Genomic DNA, 18,851 nt, shown 5'->3' with positions numbered 1-18,851 from the left:
GAAATTGGGTGAAATAGAACTCACAGGCTATAGAATGCCCTCATCTTACTACTTGGCCTAGAGTTTGTATGGACCTTTCCAAATATTTGGTTAGTGCAGCCTGTTGTATGCAAACTGGGGATTTCAGGAAGCAGGATCATTCATTCATAATAGAGTCAAACTTCTAAATAGACCTTGGCAGGTGATTTCAGAAAGTGTTGAATTGTCTGTCTTACAGGACAGGAAAGGAAAGGAAAGGAAAGGAAGTTGAAAAGCATATAGGTGCCAGGTTTTGAGACACTTTGCCTTGTTGTGGATTTTTCCTGAGACAGGTGTCTCGTGTAGTTATTTTGTTGAAGAAAAAAAAATTACAAGGCAAAAAGTGTTGTCATTTGTGACTGTAACCAGATTTTGATTTTGCATAGCTATTTTAAAACAAAAATATTGCGTCTACTGAAGATGCTGTTAGTAATGTTTTTGTGATGGAACATGTTATTGCATGTATCTAATAAGTATATTTACTTTTTTACATGCTACATTTGCAATTCAGCACTGGTTGTGAATCACTGGAAGTGGGTTTCTAGGTAATGTCTCTGTCATTTCCCATTAGCAATCATCACAGTAGGTAAAAGGCAAAAATGTCTCCTGTGTGCTCGCTCCTTGCTACATTTAAAAGCCAGATTCTCTTTGAAAAACTCTTTAAAGTTAATGCTGTTAAAAACCCCTGTCATTTACAGGAATTAGCATTCAGAAAATACCTGTCTTTCTGTCTTGATTGATAAATTTTGACACATAATTTTTACGAGTGCCTGAGAGATAATGTTCTTGCCTCTTCACTCCCTGTTCAAAACTATTCTTATTCTTTATGCAGCAATTCTTTGATGGATTTTTTTTTAAGAGCGAGAGAGAGAAAAAAAAAAGAAAGGAAGGATTGAATATCATTTTACTAGGAGAGAGAGAATCTTTTTTTAAAAACACTTATCCTACACTTGGCAACGTTTTGCTGTCCCGCGTGCAGCTGGCGTGACGCCAGCCTTGGCAGAGGCTAGTGCCTGCATTTGCCAAGCAGTCTTCCTCCACTTGCTGCGTTTTTCACTCCCTGTGACTGTTTATTCACCCTATTGCTCTATTTCAGCAGTGCTGAAGTCATGGCTTCTTGGAAATGATAAGAATACTTATTCTGTCCAAACTGTAAAACAAGCATGATGTCAAAACTCTGAGTGATCTTGGAGAGCTTTGGCTTAGTGATCACTTGAAAAAGTTTAAGATATTGGATGTCAGAGGACTTAGGGCTACTTTTAAAAAAGCTGAATCATCCAAAAAGCTGCTGCATTATTTTTTTTAACGAGTAGCGTGCTAAGATGCATGTCTTGAGGATTTTCAAATTTTACGTCTATCTTCTTTTTTTAACATAACAGCCATACTGGGTCAAACCACGTCTATTTAGCCTAGCATCTTGTCTTCTGACAGTGTCCCATGCCAGGTGCCCCAGAGGAAATGAACAGAATAGGTAATCATCAAGTGATCCATCCCCTGCAGCCAGCCCATCATTCTGACAGAGGATAGGGACACCAGTCCTGCCTATTCTGGCTAATAGCCATTGATGGACTTTATCCTCCATGAATTTATCTAATTCTTTTTTGAACCCTGTTATAGTATTGGCCTTCTCAAAATCCTCTGGCAAGGAATTCCACCGGTTGACCTGTGTGTTGTATGAACACTTCCTTTTGTTTTTTTCAATTAATTTCATTTAGTGACTCTTGCTTTTTGTATTATGGGAAAGAATAAAAAAACTTCTTCTTTATTCACTTTTTTTCCACGCCAGTCATGAATTTATAGACCTCTATAGTATCCTCCCTTAAAGTCATCTCTTTTCCAAGCTGAAAAGTCCTGTCTTTAATAATAATAATAAATAATAATAATAATAATTAATAATAAATAATCATTTGTTTGCTTTTTTATTATTAGGTGTATGGAATAGCTGGCATATGAGAAGACTTTTTTATTGGTTGGCAGTGGTAAATCCTCAGATAAGAATGTTTTGCTTCTTCTCTTGCCTTTTTGTAACACAGAGGTTCTCAAATTTCATTTAATTGTGACCCCCTTCTAACAACAAAAATGACTACATGACTCCAGGAGGAGGGACCAAAGCCAGAGCACACGGGTTCAAAGCTGGCTGGCGACCTGTAATCTGAGTCCTGTCACCCACGCATGAAGCCCTTCTAACACCAATTCTAGTGACCCCATTAAAATGGTGTTGCAACCCACTTTAGAAGTCCTGGACCACAGTTAGAGAAAGGCTACTATGAAGTAATCCTGCAGTAGGAGTGGTGTCAATTGCATGTTGCATGGATTGTGATGAAAATATTTACAAATTCTTTTAGAAAACCTCATGTATTAGTTAACTTGGAAATTCCCTTTCTCTGAGATTTCTTGGAATCCAAGGGAAAAGCTAGGAGAAGCCAACAGTTACTGTGATTCTTTCTGTTTTGTCCCATACCAAAGTTTTGTCCCATACCAAAATGGGTTTTTTGGGGAGTAGATTAGTGCTCTCTTCCAAAGCTTTCCAACTTTGGGAAGTGTGCTGGCTGCTTAGCCATTTGCATGGCAGGTATATTAGTTGCAGATTTTTTTTTTTTTTTAGGGATGAGGAGGAGCAGTGTAGCTGGCTGTTAGCAGGTATCGAGATTTAAAACAACGCAAAACATATTGGAAGAGGTTGGACACTAGGGACCCCAATTAAGTGGCTAACAATAAATTAATGCAACACGTAAGTACTTCGCAGAGTCCTGAAGGGAACATTAGAACATCTATCCCAACCTCTTATATATCACAGGCCATTAAATTTCACCCAGTTATCTCTGCATTGAGCCTAGTAACTCATGTTTGGCTATAGCATGTCTTCCAGAAAGGCAACCAATTTTGACCGGAAGACATCAAGATATGGGGCATGAACCACTTCCCTTGGTAGTTTGCTTCAATGGTTAATCACTGTTTAAAAAGTAATGTCTAATTCCTAATTTGATTTTTGTCTGGCTATAGCTTCCAGCCCAGTGGTTCATATTATGCCTGCCTTTGCTAGATTAAAGAACTGTTTAGTGTCTAATATTTTCCTTCCCTTGAAGGCAGTTATACACTATAATCAAATCAACTCTCCATCTTTTTTTTGATAAGCTCAGCAGAGATTCAGCTCTCTCTCATTGAGTCATTTTCTCCAGACCTCAGTAATTTTTGTTACTGTCATCTGTACCCTCTTGAATTTTTTCCACGTTACCTTTTAAAATATGGACACCAGAACTGTAAACAGTGTTGGTTTCTCCAGTGCTGTATCCAGAAGTAGAATCACATTTTTCTACTCACTACCTTTTTTTTGCATTCAGGGATCCCAGTACCTTATTTTCCTATAGAATTAGATTAGGAGTTTGTGTTCATTTATTTGTCCACTGTGACCTCTCAGTTTTTGAGTATATTACTTATATAACCATTCTGTTTATCAACTAAACCTGTGAGCTCATCAAGGAATGACATCAGGTTTGTTGGACAAGACCTCTTTTCCATAAAATCATATTGACTGATGTTATGCTTGTATTCTTTAATTCATTATCAACTCAATCCTGTATCATTTTCCATTATTTTGACCATTTTTTATTTGAAGCAATTTGCTTCAACCAGTGGTGTGTGCAATTTTTGTTTTTGTTTTTTAATATTGGCACATTAGCTCTTGGCCCATTGTTTTTAATTTCCCTGGTATTCTATTATTTATTATAAATTAACAACATCTGGCCAGAATTCTCCTTAGCCAACTCTTTTATTAATCTTGTGTGCAAGTGTCAAGGACTGCTGATTTAACAGTGTTTATTTTTAGCAGATGTTGTTTAATCTTCTCCTTAGTTACTAATGGCCTGGAAAGTAATTCATCCTCATGTGATACAAGTATTTCCTTCTCTTTTTTTCCACATACAAAGCACAAATGTTTATGAATACCTCTGCCTTTTACATATCATTAACAACAATTTTGCTAACTTCAGTAGTAATGGGCTTATACCATTGGTACAGTTTTTGTTTCGAATACACTTTAAAAAAAACACACCCTCCTTCTTATTGTCCTTCATCCTGCTAGCCAGAACTGTCCCATCCATAGGATTCAAAGGGCCCAAGGGATTACCTGTGGGGAGGGAGTATCTGCTCCGCTCTGCCACCATCTCCCCACCTGTTGTGCTCCGATTCACCATGGTGGTCGGAAATGGAGTGCTTTGGCCCCAGCCGCACAGCACTTGGCTTCTCTGTGCTGTGTTGAAGTGGAGCGACTTGGCTGGAAGATGGGCAGCTGGGCAGAGCGGAGCAGGCTGCCAGGTTGCATCAGATCCTGGTAATCCCCTGGCTTGCATCACTCTGGGGAGGGATTTTTGGGGAGAGGTGGGAGCAGGGGTGGTCTTGGGAATGGGGTGGAGTGGGAGGCAGAGAAGAGGGGTCTGCAGGCAATTGCCCCAGGCCCCTGGGGACGACCTTGTTGCTAGCCATGGATTTTTCCCTGATGTTTTTAAAGTCTTTCATCAATTAATATTGAATACTATCCTTTTCCTTGTTCCACTAATTGTATTTTTTTTTTGATCGTTGCAATTTTTTTCACCACTGAGGATGGACTTTTAGCCAAAGTCACTTTCTTGGTTATAGAGTCAGCGCGCTCTGTCCATCCTAACATCTTTAAAAAAAAAAAAAAAAAAAACCCTCCAATTTTAATTAACGTTTTTCTATCTTTCTTCCCAATCATGTTAACCATTGTCAGATTAAAAACAGTATGACAGATTTATTTCTGTGTTGCTGTTTACATTCTTGTGATGTAAATTTGAGTGATTTTGTATGGTTAAGCTATCCCCTTCATTGGTAAGGTTCAGCTGAGAGATGCAGGGAGAAATCTAGTTCATATCCTAATTTATCCATGAATGGCAAAAGAATGGAGGAAATGAAAAAGGTCTTCCCCCTGGAGTGAAATAATTTAGAACTCTTAATGCTATATTTATCTGCACTGTTTATGCAGCAGCCTTTGTTTTTTGTAAACGTCTGTCCAATTAAGAACAAAAATCATGTGGCTCTGCTTTGATAAATCTAGTGATGAACTTTGGTCATGGAGGCATTTTTTCTTAGCCGCTTTGTGAACTGAAAATCTAGTTAACAGACTAAATCTAAGTTTTGGCACCCATGTGGAACAGCAATCCATCTGCTGATGAGCCACATGGCCTAGGGTTCTTTATTAAGAACTTCTGAATAAACTTGAGTGCTCTTAATATTTCTATACATGAAAATTAGGGACAGTTTTCAACAGTCTCTCACAAAGCTAGTATTGAGGGAGGTCAAATGCTGTTGCGTTTACATGACTCAAGAAACCTATTTTTCTGTCCTTATTCAAGTCATAGTAGAACCTCAGAGTTATGAATACCAGTGTTACAAACTGACCGGTCAACTACATACCTCATTTGGAACGAGAAGTTGGGATGTAAAATCCCATTTAACGTTTAACCAATTAACCGCTTAAACAGGGGACCCCTGCCCACAGTGCTGCTCTGGCCAGACTGGGCATGTTACAGACTGGGCATGCTGCAGATGGACTGGAGTACCTCCCTTCTCCCCTGGCGGGTCCTTCTAGGCTCGAGCAGCCCCTGCCGGTTAACTGTAACTTACAGGTTAAACTATTCACATCCTTAATTGGAAGTATGCAACCTCGGGTAGAGAGTAGCCAACTACAGTACAGCTCTGTGTTAAACTAGGGTTACCATATTTGAACGTTCAAAAAAGAGGACATATCTGAGAGGGAGTGTATCTGTATCAGTTATCTACCAACTCACATTGTATTACAGTTACACCTGAGAGGGAGTGTAACTATCTGTAATACAATGTGAGTTGGTAGATAACTAATACAGATACACTCCCTCTCAGATATGTCCTCTTTTTTGAACGTTCAAATATGGTAACCCTAGTTAAACATAAACTACAAAAAATGAGGTGAGGAAGCAACATTTTTCTTCTGTATATCAAAAATTTCAAAACTGTATCAAGTCACTGTTCAGCTGTAAGCTTTTGGAAGACCAACTGTAATGTTTTATTCAGTTATCCATTCCCTAGGGATTCATAACTGAGTCCTTACTGTAGATCCTTCATCCACAGTGTACATTAGAAGTCATTTTTACATGTCTTGTTTTTGTTTAGTCTTCCCTGAAGAAATTAAATATTTGGGTATATGAAAGGATTTTTCATCATTTATCAGTAATGATCTCCATAGTTGTGGGATTTAGTTTGGTCCAGGGTCAGAAATATTGCATATACGGAACTCTACTGTTCCCTTGCACAACGTATAGAACAGTGGTTTCCAAACTTTTTGGCATCACGCACCCTTTTTAATTTTTGAGAATCACACACACACCCACCCACCAAAACTTGTTGAGGGGAGAGGGAAAAAAAGGAACAGACTGGGGCCGAAAAGCAGAAATACCAGCAAAACTTCGGAGGGGGAGGAATTGACATGGGGGGGGGGAGACCTAGGTCGCCTCACAGCCCCCCTTGGAATTTCTTCATGCCCCCCCAGGGGGCACGCCCTCCGGTTTGGGAACCCATGGTATAGAACATAGAGCACCTTCAGTTGAGATATATGTAGTCAGCTTATGCCAGTTATAGTGGTGCCCCCACTCTGCCCTGCAGGGGATGTCCCATCAGCAATTTCATTAGAAATATCATTCTGTTCTGATGTTGGTACTGAAACCTGTGTCTATCTTGGAACAGTGACAGTGTAAAAATGACACCTGTTTACTCCATACATCTCTGTCCTACCTGCCTCTGTTGCTACTAAAATACATTCTGACTCTGTTTTGTTTGTGTTTTGTTCATGTTCTGCTGCAGAGCTGTTCTGCAAATGAGAGATGTTCCCTGACCATCAACAGCAAGATTAACTAAAGTTCCTCTTAGTTTCTCCTTTGGATACCCCTTGAAAGCAATGGGTATCACAAAAGGCATGACTTGAGTATTGAATTTGTACTGGCAATAATCGAGGACAGATTTGGCCCTGAAGAATCATTATGATTGCTGAAAATTCATGAAACATTAAGAACTCAGCTTGACCCTTGGGTCCCAATCTGTTGCATGTTTAGATCCGTTGAGAGTGGGTAGGTTTCTGATAACTTGAATGTATTTAATGCAGAGACCATTGTGAGAATAAACATGGGATCTCACAGTGCCACTAGATAAACTTTTCAGAGGAGACCTGTAAATTAAAGGTGATAATACATATGCCCTTTTAACCAAGGCTTGGTGTAGAGTCTAAACCCTGAAGAAATGTGAGAGAGGGGATCTAGAATATATTTCTATTTATATTTGCGATGGATATTGTAGTTGTGTCTAGGTAGGTTCTATAAAGGTGTGTTGGAAAACATGGCATCTTATCCCAAAATACATATGATCAAAGTCTGTGTTTAGACATGTTTCAGTAAAAGTAACTGTTTAAACGATTAACTAATCAGCCTGGGAGGCAGCAGTGCAGGGTGAGAGGGGGCTCCCTGGGAGTGGGATGGGGAGCTCATTGGCTGACGGCCACGCCCCTGAGGGGTGGGGGGGACTATCGAATAGTTGTGTATCTAATATCGCTAGTCAACCATTACAGAGGCAGCAGTGTAGGGGTGGCAGGTGGGACCTGCTTCATGCTGGAAGCTGGCTTAAAAGCTGAAGAGCTGGCTGCTGCCCTGCAATGCGGGTGCGTTTAAACATGTAAGTGCTGAGATTTCCAGCGGTTACAGTTACCAAATTAATCCACTTTGTAACATCCCTAGTTCAACTGGAAATTTCCGGGTGACGTTTTGCAGCCCATGTTGTGTGCTAAGCTCTCAGTTCTAAACTGTCTTGTAGTGGTTGAATGTAGTTTTCTCTTTCTAAATGAACTGTAGTTTTTAATTTACAGCCTAGCAGACTCTGCAGCAGATTTGAAGAAAAAATAGAAATGGACAAGACAGAATAGAAATCTTGGGAATTTCTCCTTACAGTGTTATCTGTGTTTTTGGTTGTATGCTTTCTGGTCATACAGTTTGATTAAAGTTTCTTGTGTTGATCTGCTTGGTCTCTGCTGCTGTAGTCCAACTACTGAAACTTTTGTTTTATGCTGCTGTTACTGATACTGTTTTTTAGCTAAGTAAGAAAGTGGAAAACAGTTACCTAATGAAAACCAGATTTCCTATCTGTGTTAATTTACAGAGCCTCTGGCATATAGCTAGCATGGCTAAAAGGCCATAAAACATTGTAATCAAAATGTTGTTGTTACATAAATATAAATGCCGCTTCTTCTTTTGATGTAACAATGGTAAGACTGTCTTTTGAAGATCCTGCTTTCTGTTCATTTTTTCCAAATCCCATGCCCACACCTACAGCTTAATGAGTTTTTAAATAAATGTGGGGTGGTTGTTTTTTTTAAAATTCATGTCCTGCTAGTCCAATATTTGTGGAGAGGGTGAAAGTGTACTCTCTTCAGGGGAAGAATAGTAAAATCTATGATTTCACTGTATTTGATGTGTAGCATCTGTACTTTATTAAATCCAATTTTGCATACATAAGCAACATGGGGATGCTACAATGGGGTCAAACCTAACCATGTGTGCTGCAGTATAGCAATGCATTATTGTATGAATGTAATTAAGCTGTTTAAAGGGAGCTTGTTTTGTTGCCAATAAAAGACCAATTTGAAATACAAATTGAAAGGACAAAAAACCCTCTCCAAGACAATAAGTCAGCACTCAAAAATGTAACCATAATACTGGGGCTATCAGATGGGTTCCAGTCCGCGGTTGTTTCTATTATCCTTATGTTGACATTGCTTTCAACAGTTTTCCTCATTACTTCACTGGCTCATATTTTAATTTAAGTCTGAGAAAAAGATATCTCCAGGCGACTTGAAAACTCTGAGAAAATGGAATTTAGTTCGCTAGCCTCCCAGGTGTCAACCATTTCAAGGGTTGCTCTGGACCCAAGAGAATATGACCTCACAGAGTGTTTACATGGCTGCTTTTAATCTATGAGTTGTTCAATCTTACCTTGCTCTTGTCTTTGCAGTGTGCCCCAGTGCTTGTGGCAAACGGGCATGCACAGACCAAAATGAATGTTGCCATCCTGAATGCTTGGGGAGCTGCACTGCGCCTGACAACAACACAGCGTGTGTGGCCTGCCGCAATTACTATTATGAAGGCATCTGCGTGCCCACCTGCCCACCTAACACCTACAAGTTTGAGGGCTGGCGCTGCGTTACTAGGGACTTCTGTTCCAAAGTCCCTGCTACCGAAATAAGCGAGTATGAGAAGTTTGTGATCCACAATGATGAGTGCATGGCGGAGTGCCCCTCTGGATTCATACGCAATGGCAGCCAAAGGTAAATCAACCCCTGGGGAAGTCCAACACGTTTCTAGTGTATTCTGACAAACTGCTGCGATGCAAATTTTGTTATAGAATATAGTAGATTTGGGGAACTCCACAAGCTTGTATTATTCTTCATATAGTTCCCTGTGTGATTTCAAAAAGATCATCTCTGCACGTGGTCGACCGACCCCCTCCTCCCCCCCGACGCCCTCCAAGTTCTGTGGCATTAATCATCTAAGGTCCTGGTCCCATCAGGTTCTGATGAGCAGCTTCATCCTCTGCTGATATCAGTGTAGAACAGAGTATGGTCAATACCATGAGGTTGCAGCCTTGAAACTAGACAATAGCCCAGTGATACTGGTAAGGTGGGGAGGAAGGATGTGGGAAAGAATTGCCAGTAATAATGGGGAAGGAGATTCTGCTATTGGAGAGCGTTGCCACACAGAACAGTACTAAAAGTTATTTATATCTTGTATTAATTCGTTGTTTACTCTTGAAGGTTGGCATTCTTATTCTTTTGTGTAGATGTCTCATGTTTATTGCAGTCTTTAGATTTGTGCATCTTCTGCTTCACCATGTTTTTCCTAGAAGATGCCAATGCCACCTCAGTTCAGAGCAATAATGGCAGTAGCTGCTGTCCTATTTTATGACTACCGAATTCATGGTCCATTTTAGGAAATGTCATGGCCAGAGGGGCTTAGAATTAGTCAGTTTCAGGTTTTCAGATGTTTACATGTGCAGTTTTATGATGGTGTAACTGGTAGGGGGGAGGTCCCCAACCCAAAAGGGGATCATTGGGAATTGCAAAGCTCTTAAAGAGAAGTTGCAGCTTTGCTACCCTCACTTCTACATTTCCTTCAGAGCGGAGCTTTCTGCAGCCAGAGAAGGTGTATGCAGTGGTGGGTCTGATCTGCCCCACCCCTAGAGAGCAGTCATGCTGGGGAAGAGGAAGCCCTATTCCCAGCTTGGTGGGTGCTAGCAGCTAGGAGCCCCTGGTTAGGGCATTCCCAGCAGCATGGTTGGGATCAGAACTTCCTCTGCCTCCAGGAACCCCCTCTGGCAGCAGGAAGCTCCATGGCTGTGCTGCCTTGCCACCTGGGGGATATACCTAGAGGTGGGTTTTTCCCAAGCACTGGGAAAGAGGAAATTTCTTCCTTCCTCAGCCCAGCCAGGACTTGCAGCTGGAGCCCAGTGCACAGTAGGAAACTCCTGCTAGGAGGCTCCCAGCCCTGTTCTTTCCCCACACCTCCAGTTTCATGGTAGAGGTCTGATTTCACAGTCCATGATATGTGTTGCATGGTCATGAATTTGGTAAGACTCTATTTATTGCTAACTGTTGTCAGGAACTGCTTTTTACAGGAATATTACTGTGATTTTTGTCAGTCATGTTCCTGGAATTTAAAGTACTTGTGGAGTGATAGGTATGTTCATTTTGCCAGCAGCCAAGGCAATAATCTTAGTGGCCTACCATTTAGAGCAGCGGCATTAAGAAATGTTATTTCCTAGCAATTGCTAATATAAAGGTATTTTCAGGACTGCACTGAAAGCCGTTCAGATGGAGAGTCTGTACTGTAGTTTTACCTTGATTTGTGCTGGTTAGTTATGTTCAGGATGTGGAAATATCCACCCATTTGCTTTATAAAGCTAGAGAGAATGAGAGAGCATCATCCAAACGAACATCTTCCTTGGAAAATTTCCAGTTCACATTTAGATGGAAAAAGCCGTTACTCTTTGCTATCTTGAAGCCGTATGTTTACCTGAGAGAGTCTGTCCCTGCTGTCTGGCCTGAGCTGTTAGTAGTAGCTGTTCAAAAACACTCTCTCAAGAGCACAGCTTATCTTATCCTATTTTAGCGTTCAGCTGCAAAGGCGGAAAGGCCTAACTCAAGGCCAATGAATGTTCTGTCCCGTCGCGCGCGCGCCCTCCCCCCTCTGCTGAACCAGAGAATTGTCAGAACTATGAGAGGTCAGTATTGTCTAGCATCATTGCCAACACTGCCACTACTTTTACTGGACTCTTAGGATACATTAGAGCTGAAGAACAGCACAGAACACTGAGAGCCAGGACTGGTGGCTGTAAACAAACTTTATGGGAGTGCAGGAAAGTTGGCCACACCCATAATAAATAGACATCCGGCTAACTGAAATCATGCCGGACTACGGATGTTGCCGGACCAGAGAGGTTCAACCAGTAGTAAGCGTAAGAATGCAAGCAATAATGGCTTGCACTTAGAATGCCCTTCGTCCAATTCCAGGGGGTCCCACAGCATTTCATAACCTGGTTTACAAGACTGGGGAGGAGGTTGTGCACAATCACCTTACTTACCACTCTATTGCAGCCATCAGGATGGTGAAATATGGCAGTAATTTAACAACTGACCATGGCGCTTGAAGTGATTAACATAACACACCAGTGTACAACTGGAAATTAATAAGGAATAGCACTTCTTGTGCAACTGATAGAGTAATGAGAGTAAGGTTTTTGCTTTGTGCTCAGTTGTACCTTACTGCAGCTTTTCCAGTTCTCCATTATTGCCTTTAGAATCCAAATCCAAATGATTCCTTACAATGTTCGCTTTATTAAGACAATAGAATCTCTAATCATTAGATTTCTACAACAATCATTTTCTCTAGAGCACTTATTTATGAGGGTCACTTCTGCTCATAGAACCCATGTACTCCTGGCTGCATCAGATACTTGCTTTTCTGCTCGGCCTCTTCTGGAAAATGGCAACTTTCCTCCCTGTTTGAGGGATTTGTATTTCATTAGATTTGCAGATAGAAAAGCTCTTGCTTTCCAAACAATGCAGTAAGCAGTCTGTTGTGCATTGAGAACCATGTGTTTTTGTTTATTTCTGGTCTCCCTTCCTTCCCAACAGCATGTTCTGCAGCCCCTGTGAAGGGCCTTGCCCAAAAATCTGTGAGGAAGAGAAAACAAAGACCATTGATTCTGTCACATCAGCACAAATGTTGCAGGGATGTACCGTTCTGAAGGGGAATCTGCTTATTAACATCCGCCGTGGGAGTAAGTAATGTTCCTTTTGAATGTAGTCTTCCATGAGGGTCCTTTAATTTCTATTTTCTCTTTGAGTGTATCAATAATAATAAAAAAAACCAAAAGAAAATCTTAAACAGAGTCTTCAAGAGGATTGTTTGCTTTTTTTAATGGCGCTCCAGCTGCTTTAAAGATTTCGGCTGGAACCCTCAACATAGCCACATTTTCAGGTATTTAGTCAGTGACAGAGGTTTTCCTCCTCGTGCGTGAGATAATGAAAATCCCTGTTTAAATTCAAACCCTGTTCCGCCCAAAACTCATCATTCCTATGTTGGTCATATCTGGTATGTGTCCTAACGTAAATGAACTCTGGATACGATTTGTCAGAGTAGTGAGTCACCAGCGAACACTGAGCTTTTAAAAATGTTGTAAACTTGGTTGTTTGAAATATATCTCCCTATGCATTCAAAGGAGTATGTGGGGTGGAGTGCCTTGAATTTTTGTGCCTGTGCTAGATGGATTGAATTGCCTATGAATACCAGGTTTGCTTCTAATAACCAAGGATGTTGGAAACAGCTGTATGTGGATTGTTTTAATTATGTGTTTCACATGTTTAAGTAAAATCCTAACTTCTGGAGGGAGATGGTCTGATGAGGAGCTTTTATTTGAGTTAACCCATTCAGCTCACCCATTCTGGAGCAATTGATTGTATTCCTGAATACTATAGAGTAACTACATAAACTGGGTCTAGTTTAATACTTAAATACTATCTCAAAGAATTGAAGCAAGTATTGGAGGAGTGGCTGGATCAGTCTGTATCTGCACAAACGAGGAGTCCCTTGGCATTTCTCAATGCCAGACACTGAATTTAGCCATATGAAGTAGAAGTCCATCAACTTCATGTGCTATCCAGCCTGTACTGCTGTGCACACACAAGTTAATTTAGTTTTAGGTAGGGATGTTAGCGCGTAGTCGTTTACACAATTAACTGATGAGCCTGGGCTTATCGGTTAATCCTAATGACTATGCAGACATTAGGATGGAGGGGTAGCAGTGTGGGGAGTGAAGGGAACAGGCATAAGCTGGTACATGCAGGAAGCTGGCTTGCTGTGTGTTGTACCAGCTTGGCCCCCAAGGAGCTGCCTGCCTGCCCGCGCCCCGCCCCACCCCACCTCTCCCCCCTCCTGTTGCCTTTGTAAGAGGCAGGAATGTTGGGGGAGGGAGAAGAGGTGGGAACCAGTACATGTGGGGAGCCTGCTCCCTATGAGCATCGGCTCCCACGGAGCCACCGGCCTCCTTCCCTCACGCCCTCTGCTGCCTTAGTTAACATCCCTAGTTTTAGGATCCTACATAAGAAACAAACACCCAACTTCCCAGGCCCCTGGCCATTTTGGAGAGTGCCTCCTACGCAATTACAGTGTAACGACTAGGGATGTTAAAAATTGTGTAATAGGATAACTTTATACTGCAGAGCCTGCAGCAGAGTCTCTCGGAGCGGGGCCACAAGCCCATGTCTGCTTGGCTCCCATAGAGGCCGCTCCACTGAGTGTAATCAATAAGCATCCGGTTAATTGTTTACACTCAGACATCCCTAGTAGCTACTACACAAGCTGGAGAAAAATTTAGACTCTGGGTCAGCTATAAACTTGCCTTCATTGTTTCATCATTCGAGGAGCACAGGCTGCTTAAATGATGTAGTTCTATCAACATGATTTTTTTAATAGCCAGTAGAAGTTGTGTGCTTTGCAGTATCTGTATTGTTTGTTGAAAATGATGCCGTGCTCTTCAGTTGATCATTTCAGCCTGGTCTTACTAACGAGTTGTACCTCTGTCACCAAGAGTGACAAGAGTTGCGGTTTCGTAGATGTCTAAATTTACAACTTCACACGAATCTTTTCAACCTTGCCAAAAGGTTGGCTTTTGAAAGCTCAGAATTTGGTACGGGCTCTAGTATGGAATATTCATGCAAAGGAAAGCCATATCAGTAAGAAAGTTATAAATGGAGTTCTGAGAGTGCCCTGTTCTCCACCAGTCTGCCTGCATAGGTAAATGATATGTGCTGGTCTGCAGCAAGATGAAACTGTATTTTTGTTTGCAATTCTGTTATGCTAACCCTGCATTGTGCAAAATGCTGAGCTAAACTTGTTTGAACTTGAATTTCCTTTTCTTGAATGTAGACAATATTGCTTCCGAGCTGGAGAATTTTATGGGTCTGATAGAAACTGTAACTGGGTATGTGAAGATCCGCCATTCCCATGCGCTAGTCTCCCTGTCTTTCTTGAAGAATCTACGCTATATTTTGGGAGAGGAACAGTTGGATGGGTAAGTGTTCAAACATAATGAACTAATATTTATAGAGGTAGCTTTGCTTTAAGTGGAAGTCATGGAACATCAATCTTATGAATACTTTTGGTATTACTTCTGAGAGAGTCTTCAACTCAATTAATATGCCGTTTTTGTCTCCTACTGATAACCATTGTACAGTCATTCATTTGATACTCTACCATGCGAGTAGTTGGATGAAGATTTTAAAGGTATAATTTTGGTAACCTTACCAACTGCTTTCTCTGATAGAGATTTTTTTTTTAGGGAGATACACGTTTGTAAGCATCGTTTCCTGTGGCATTAGACATGTCCTGGTTTTTGATGTTTTAGAGCATTTAGGAATGAGTATCTTCAGAAGTCATTGTTCTTTTGGCTGTGCAGTTTATTAGTGTTGTATCCTTAACATATGTTTATGGAATGTCAATTGGAAGATCATCACAGGTCACTAACTGCAAAATTAGGGAATGGGACTGAAACTACCTTGCATGGCAGGAAACTGCGCTTACATGAGCCATCCTCAGAATACTAACATGGAACTAACTCTCGGTATCTAGAGCTAGAGAAACAGAATATGAGCCTCTAAAGTAATCATGATCCACTGAAACGTTTGCTGATAAACATGGTTCATTTGTCTTAATTCTGTAATATTTAGTGTAATGTGCTTTTAATAGCACATTGTGCAGTTGCTATCTAAAACATCACCTACCATCCTCACCCCTGAAGGTAGGCAGCTGAAAGAGCAAAGGTTGGCTTATCTCCTGCGAAATTTGGGTTTGAGATGCTGCGCTCCCTTTCTCTCCCCAAATTAAGTAACTTCCCAAGATCAAAACAATAGTCTGGAGAAGAAATGTGCCCTCCTCACTAATGAAAAATGCAGTAAAATAAGAATTTTGGAAAATCATTTAGGAAAAGGTGGTGGGAAGGTCATGGGAAAGGTTTTATGTCTCTGATTTATCTGCCCTGACAGGATAAAGTTACAGCATAAGAGATTCTTCACAACCCTCCCTCTCTTTCTCAGGCTACTCTTTGGTCAGTCTTAAATTCTTAAAATTCCACCATCTGACAGAGCAAGTTAGAGGGCAGCTCTTCATTCTGCACTTGAAAAGCACACTGTCTTTTTCAATCAGAACATTGGCTCTTTGGAAAAACATGTTTCTAATTGCAAATCTGAGAGGCTTGTCACTTTGCCTAGAACAAGGCTCTTTCCGCTACTCATGATGTGGCATACTGAAGCAGATACTCCAATTAAAAATTGGTGTTTGCTTTCTTTTAGTAAGTTCAGTAGTGATGATGTTTATGGAATCTTGTAGGTCAGCAAGCATAACGCATAGGTAAGAAGCAGTGCTATGCATCAGGTGTTATTAATTCTGTCTGCCTGATTCCACAATGAAAAAAAAAAACCAGTGAAACTTAGAAGAGAAGAAAATAGGGGTGCATGTGGAAAGCAAAACTGATACACACTAAGGAAATTATTGCAGTTGCATGCTTCTTGGACCAGGAGCGGTCTTTGTTTGGAAAGTACTTACACATTATCGGCACCATCACAGTCTTAAAAGGTAAATTTTCAAAAAATATTCAGCTAGTTTCAGTGGGGATGTTAAATTTAGTTTAATCAACTAATTGACTAGTCGATGGATTTTCCATCGACTAGTTGATAAGCTGGGGAGCTGCAGTGGGGTTAGCTTCCGGCCCCACTGTTGCTCTGCCTATTAAATGTATTAAGAGCCTGCTGGCTGTTAATGTTTAAAAGGCAGAAGGGCAGCAGGGGGGGACCCAGTGCAGCCAGGATAGCTGATTGCTGGCTTGCACTGTGTCCCCCGCTGCGCTTCAGCCTTTTAAATGTATTAAGAGCCTACTGGAGTGTAGTGGAGGCAGGTGGGGGGGATCCCAGCATGAGCTAGACCAGCTGATTCTGATAGCGGCGGGGGGGGGAGACTAGTCGACTATCCGAGAAGCTTTTGCTTAACTGATAGGCGAATACATCCCTAAGTTTCAGCCCAAACAACTAATTGGGCAATATTATAAGCAACTGAAAACATGGTCTTAAAAAGGGTAATGTTAAGTTACCCTATCTATAGCAGCAGCTGCTATCACTGACTGTAATACCCGTAATACATACAAATAATTATATTTAAAGGACATTAAGTTTCCAAAGTGAAGCCTTTGTATTTTTGTTGTTTCTTCGCTTTCATGGTTGCCTATTCAAACTTAATTTGGCCCCATTACGTTGAGGTAAGCCACATTTTGATAGTCTTCAATTACATGACCACAACCTCTTTTTTTCCCCCATAAGACCCTTCCCTCATTTTGTAGGTGGTACTGAGGAAAAAGGGCAGCTGTTCAAATTGAATGACAAGGATAAAAATTTGTAAACCCTGCCTTTTTTCCTCAGCACCATGCAAAGTAGACAATTACTCTTTTCCTCAGAGTGTTTTCTGTAAACTTTCCCATCACCCTCGCATCTGAATGTCATAAACAGTGATTTTACCTTTTCTGCATGAGATGAGCATTCTTCTTCCCATGTAACAACTGGGGAAATGGAAACAGACTTGCCCCTGAGGCAGAGTAGTGAATTTGTAGCAGAGCCAGGATTCGATTTTAGAATTTAGTGACCACCTGTCAAAATTTGTGGTGTAAATCAGTCTCTTAGCATCATGTAGAAAGCATCTGGCTGGCATAGAGTTAGAACATTCACTACACATCTTCCAGAGTGGTTCCTGTGGGCTCGTGCACCCTGCCTGCTTCTCACCCCTAGCTCTTTAGAGCTAGCTATCTGGTCCCTGCTCATGAACCTCCCCGGCTGCCCATGTCATGCAACCTAACTCAGATGAATACCATCCAGGTTTGCCTCTGAATCAGTCCTGGGAAACATTTGTATGCGCTTAAGCCATCCATTTCCTCACCCTCATGACCAGAACTGGCACCAAGTGGCTGGATCTGTTGCCACCGAAGGAAGGCAAAGAGGGCTCCCTTCTGCCAGTGAAGTTTCTTTCTTCTGTAGTTATGCGGAGTCACAGAGTGTAGTCTCTTCTTGTTGACTCTGCTCTTTCTTCCTCTAAAGCTGCAATCCAGGGGGCCAGTTATGATGGTTTGTGTTTTGTAGGCTCTTGTCTATGTAAGAATGGAAACTGAGACCCTCCCGGTTCATTTGTAGGCCGCTGAACAGCAATTAATTAACTTTCGATTCATGCCAGGTTAGCTGAACTAACAGCAGTCCTCTCGAGGTGAAAATTGCACTTACCACTTAATGTTATATATTAAACTTTAGAATGAAACCTCCTGGCCTTTTGCAGTGCAACAAAATATATTCATGCCATGGCAGAAGTGGTATTTCTAGAAGTTACTATTTACAAGTCAGTGGTAAAGTTGTGGCACAGGATAGAATTTTGACTCCTAGAAGGGGCTGTTTCTCCTCTTTGTTTTTGTTTAAAGGGACATTGTGAAGAAATTGATGTTTTCTCAGAGGCTTCTACCCATAAGTGACCCTTCAAAAGGGAGGTAGAGAACTTGTGCAATGGGGCATGACAGGTTGAATTTACATATGGGTTCAAGTGCCCAACAGATTCCACTGCTAGTTAGGGGAGAACAAAAAACCCCAAAGACGACCACTGGGTAGCGTGGTGTCATGGCACATTGCATCCAAACCCACACTTCAAATTAAACACAATAAAGCAGTATCTCTCATTTCTTTCCCTATGTATTTCTCGACAGAGACTCAGTTGTTGGTCAAAGAACCGTGTCTAGCCCATCTACAGTATACATACTTACAGCCATGCTGCCAATTAAGGGTCTGGTGATGCTTTCATTATAAACTCCATTTTTCTCTAAGAAAGCCCAATCAGGCGGATATTGTAGTAATAAAGGTGAATGTACCAGTGTTGTTTTTTAATATTGGCTATTTGCTGGTCTCCAAAAGTTTTATTAGGCTAAACTTGGTGGACTAAAGGGCATTCTGACCATCCTTATAAGCGGCAGTGCCTTCTTCTCTGGGCCCTTCCAGGGGTCTTCTCTTCTGGTCTCGGTTTTCTGTGGCTACCCGTCAGATTGTGTTGCTTGGTGATCTCTCTGCAGTCGTCTCGCAGATTGCTGGAGTGAGCCTGTTTCTCACACTCAGTGTACAGGCCCTTTGCCTGCCCGTCCCTGTGGCTGTGCAGTGGAGTTCACTTTGC

General features: G+C 41.4%; 1 protein-coding gene across 1 annotated transcript in view; it reads left to right on the top strand.

The window, feature by feature from the left end:
- IGF1R (insulin like growth factor 1 receptor) overlaps window positions 1-18,851 on the top strand; it is a 294,320-nt gene that overhangs the window by 210,675 nt on the left and 64,794 nt on the right. Inside the window, exons 3-5 of the mRNA XM_006129225.3 lie at window positions 9,064-9,376; window positions 12,242-12,387; window positions 14,535-14,679. Of these exons, the coding sequence (XP_006129287.1) occupies window positions 9,064-9,376; window positions 12,242-12,387; window positions 14,535-14,679 (604 nt within the window). The remainder of the gene's footprint in view (window positions 1-9,063; window positions 9,377-12,241; window positions 12,388-14,534; window positions 14,680-18,851) is intronic.

Source organism: Pelodiscus sinensis, chromosome 14, assembly GCF_052426305.1.
Source record: "Pelodiscus sinensis isolate ZL-2025 chromosome 14, ASM5242630v1, whole genome shotgun sequence".
Classification (NCBI taxonomy): Eukaryota; Metazoa; Chordata; order Testudines; family Trionychidae; genus Pelodiscus; species Pelodiscus sinensis.
This window is presented reverse-complemented; position numbering and strand designations above follow the sequence as displayed.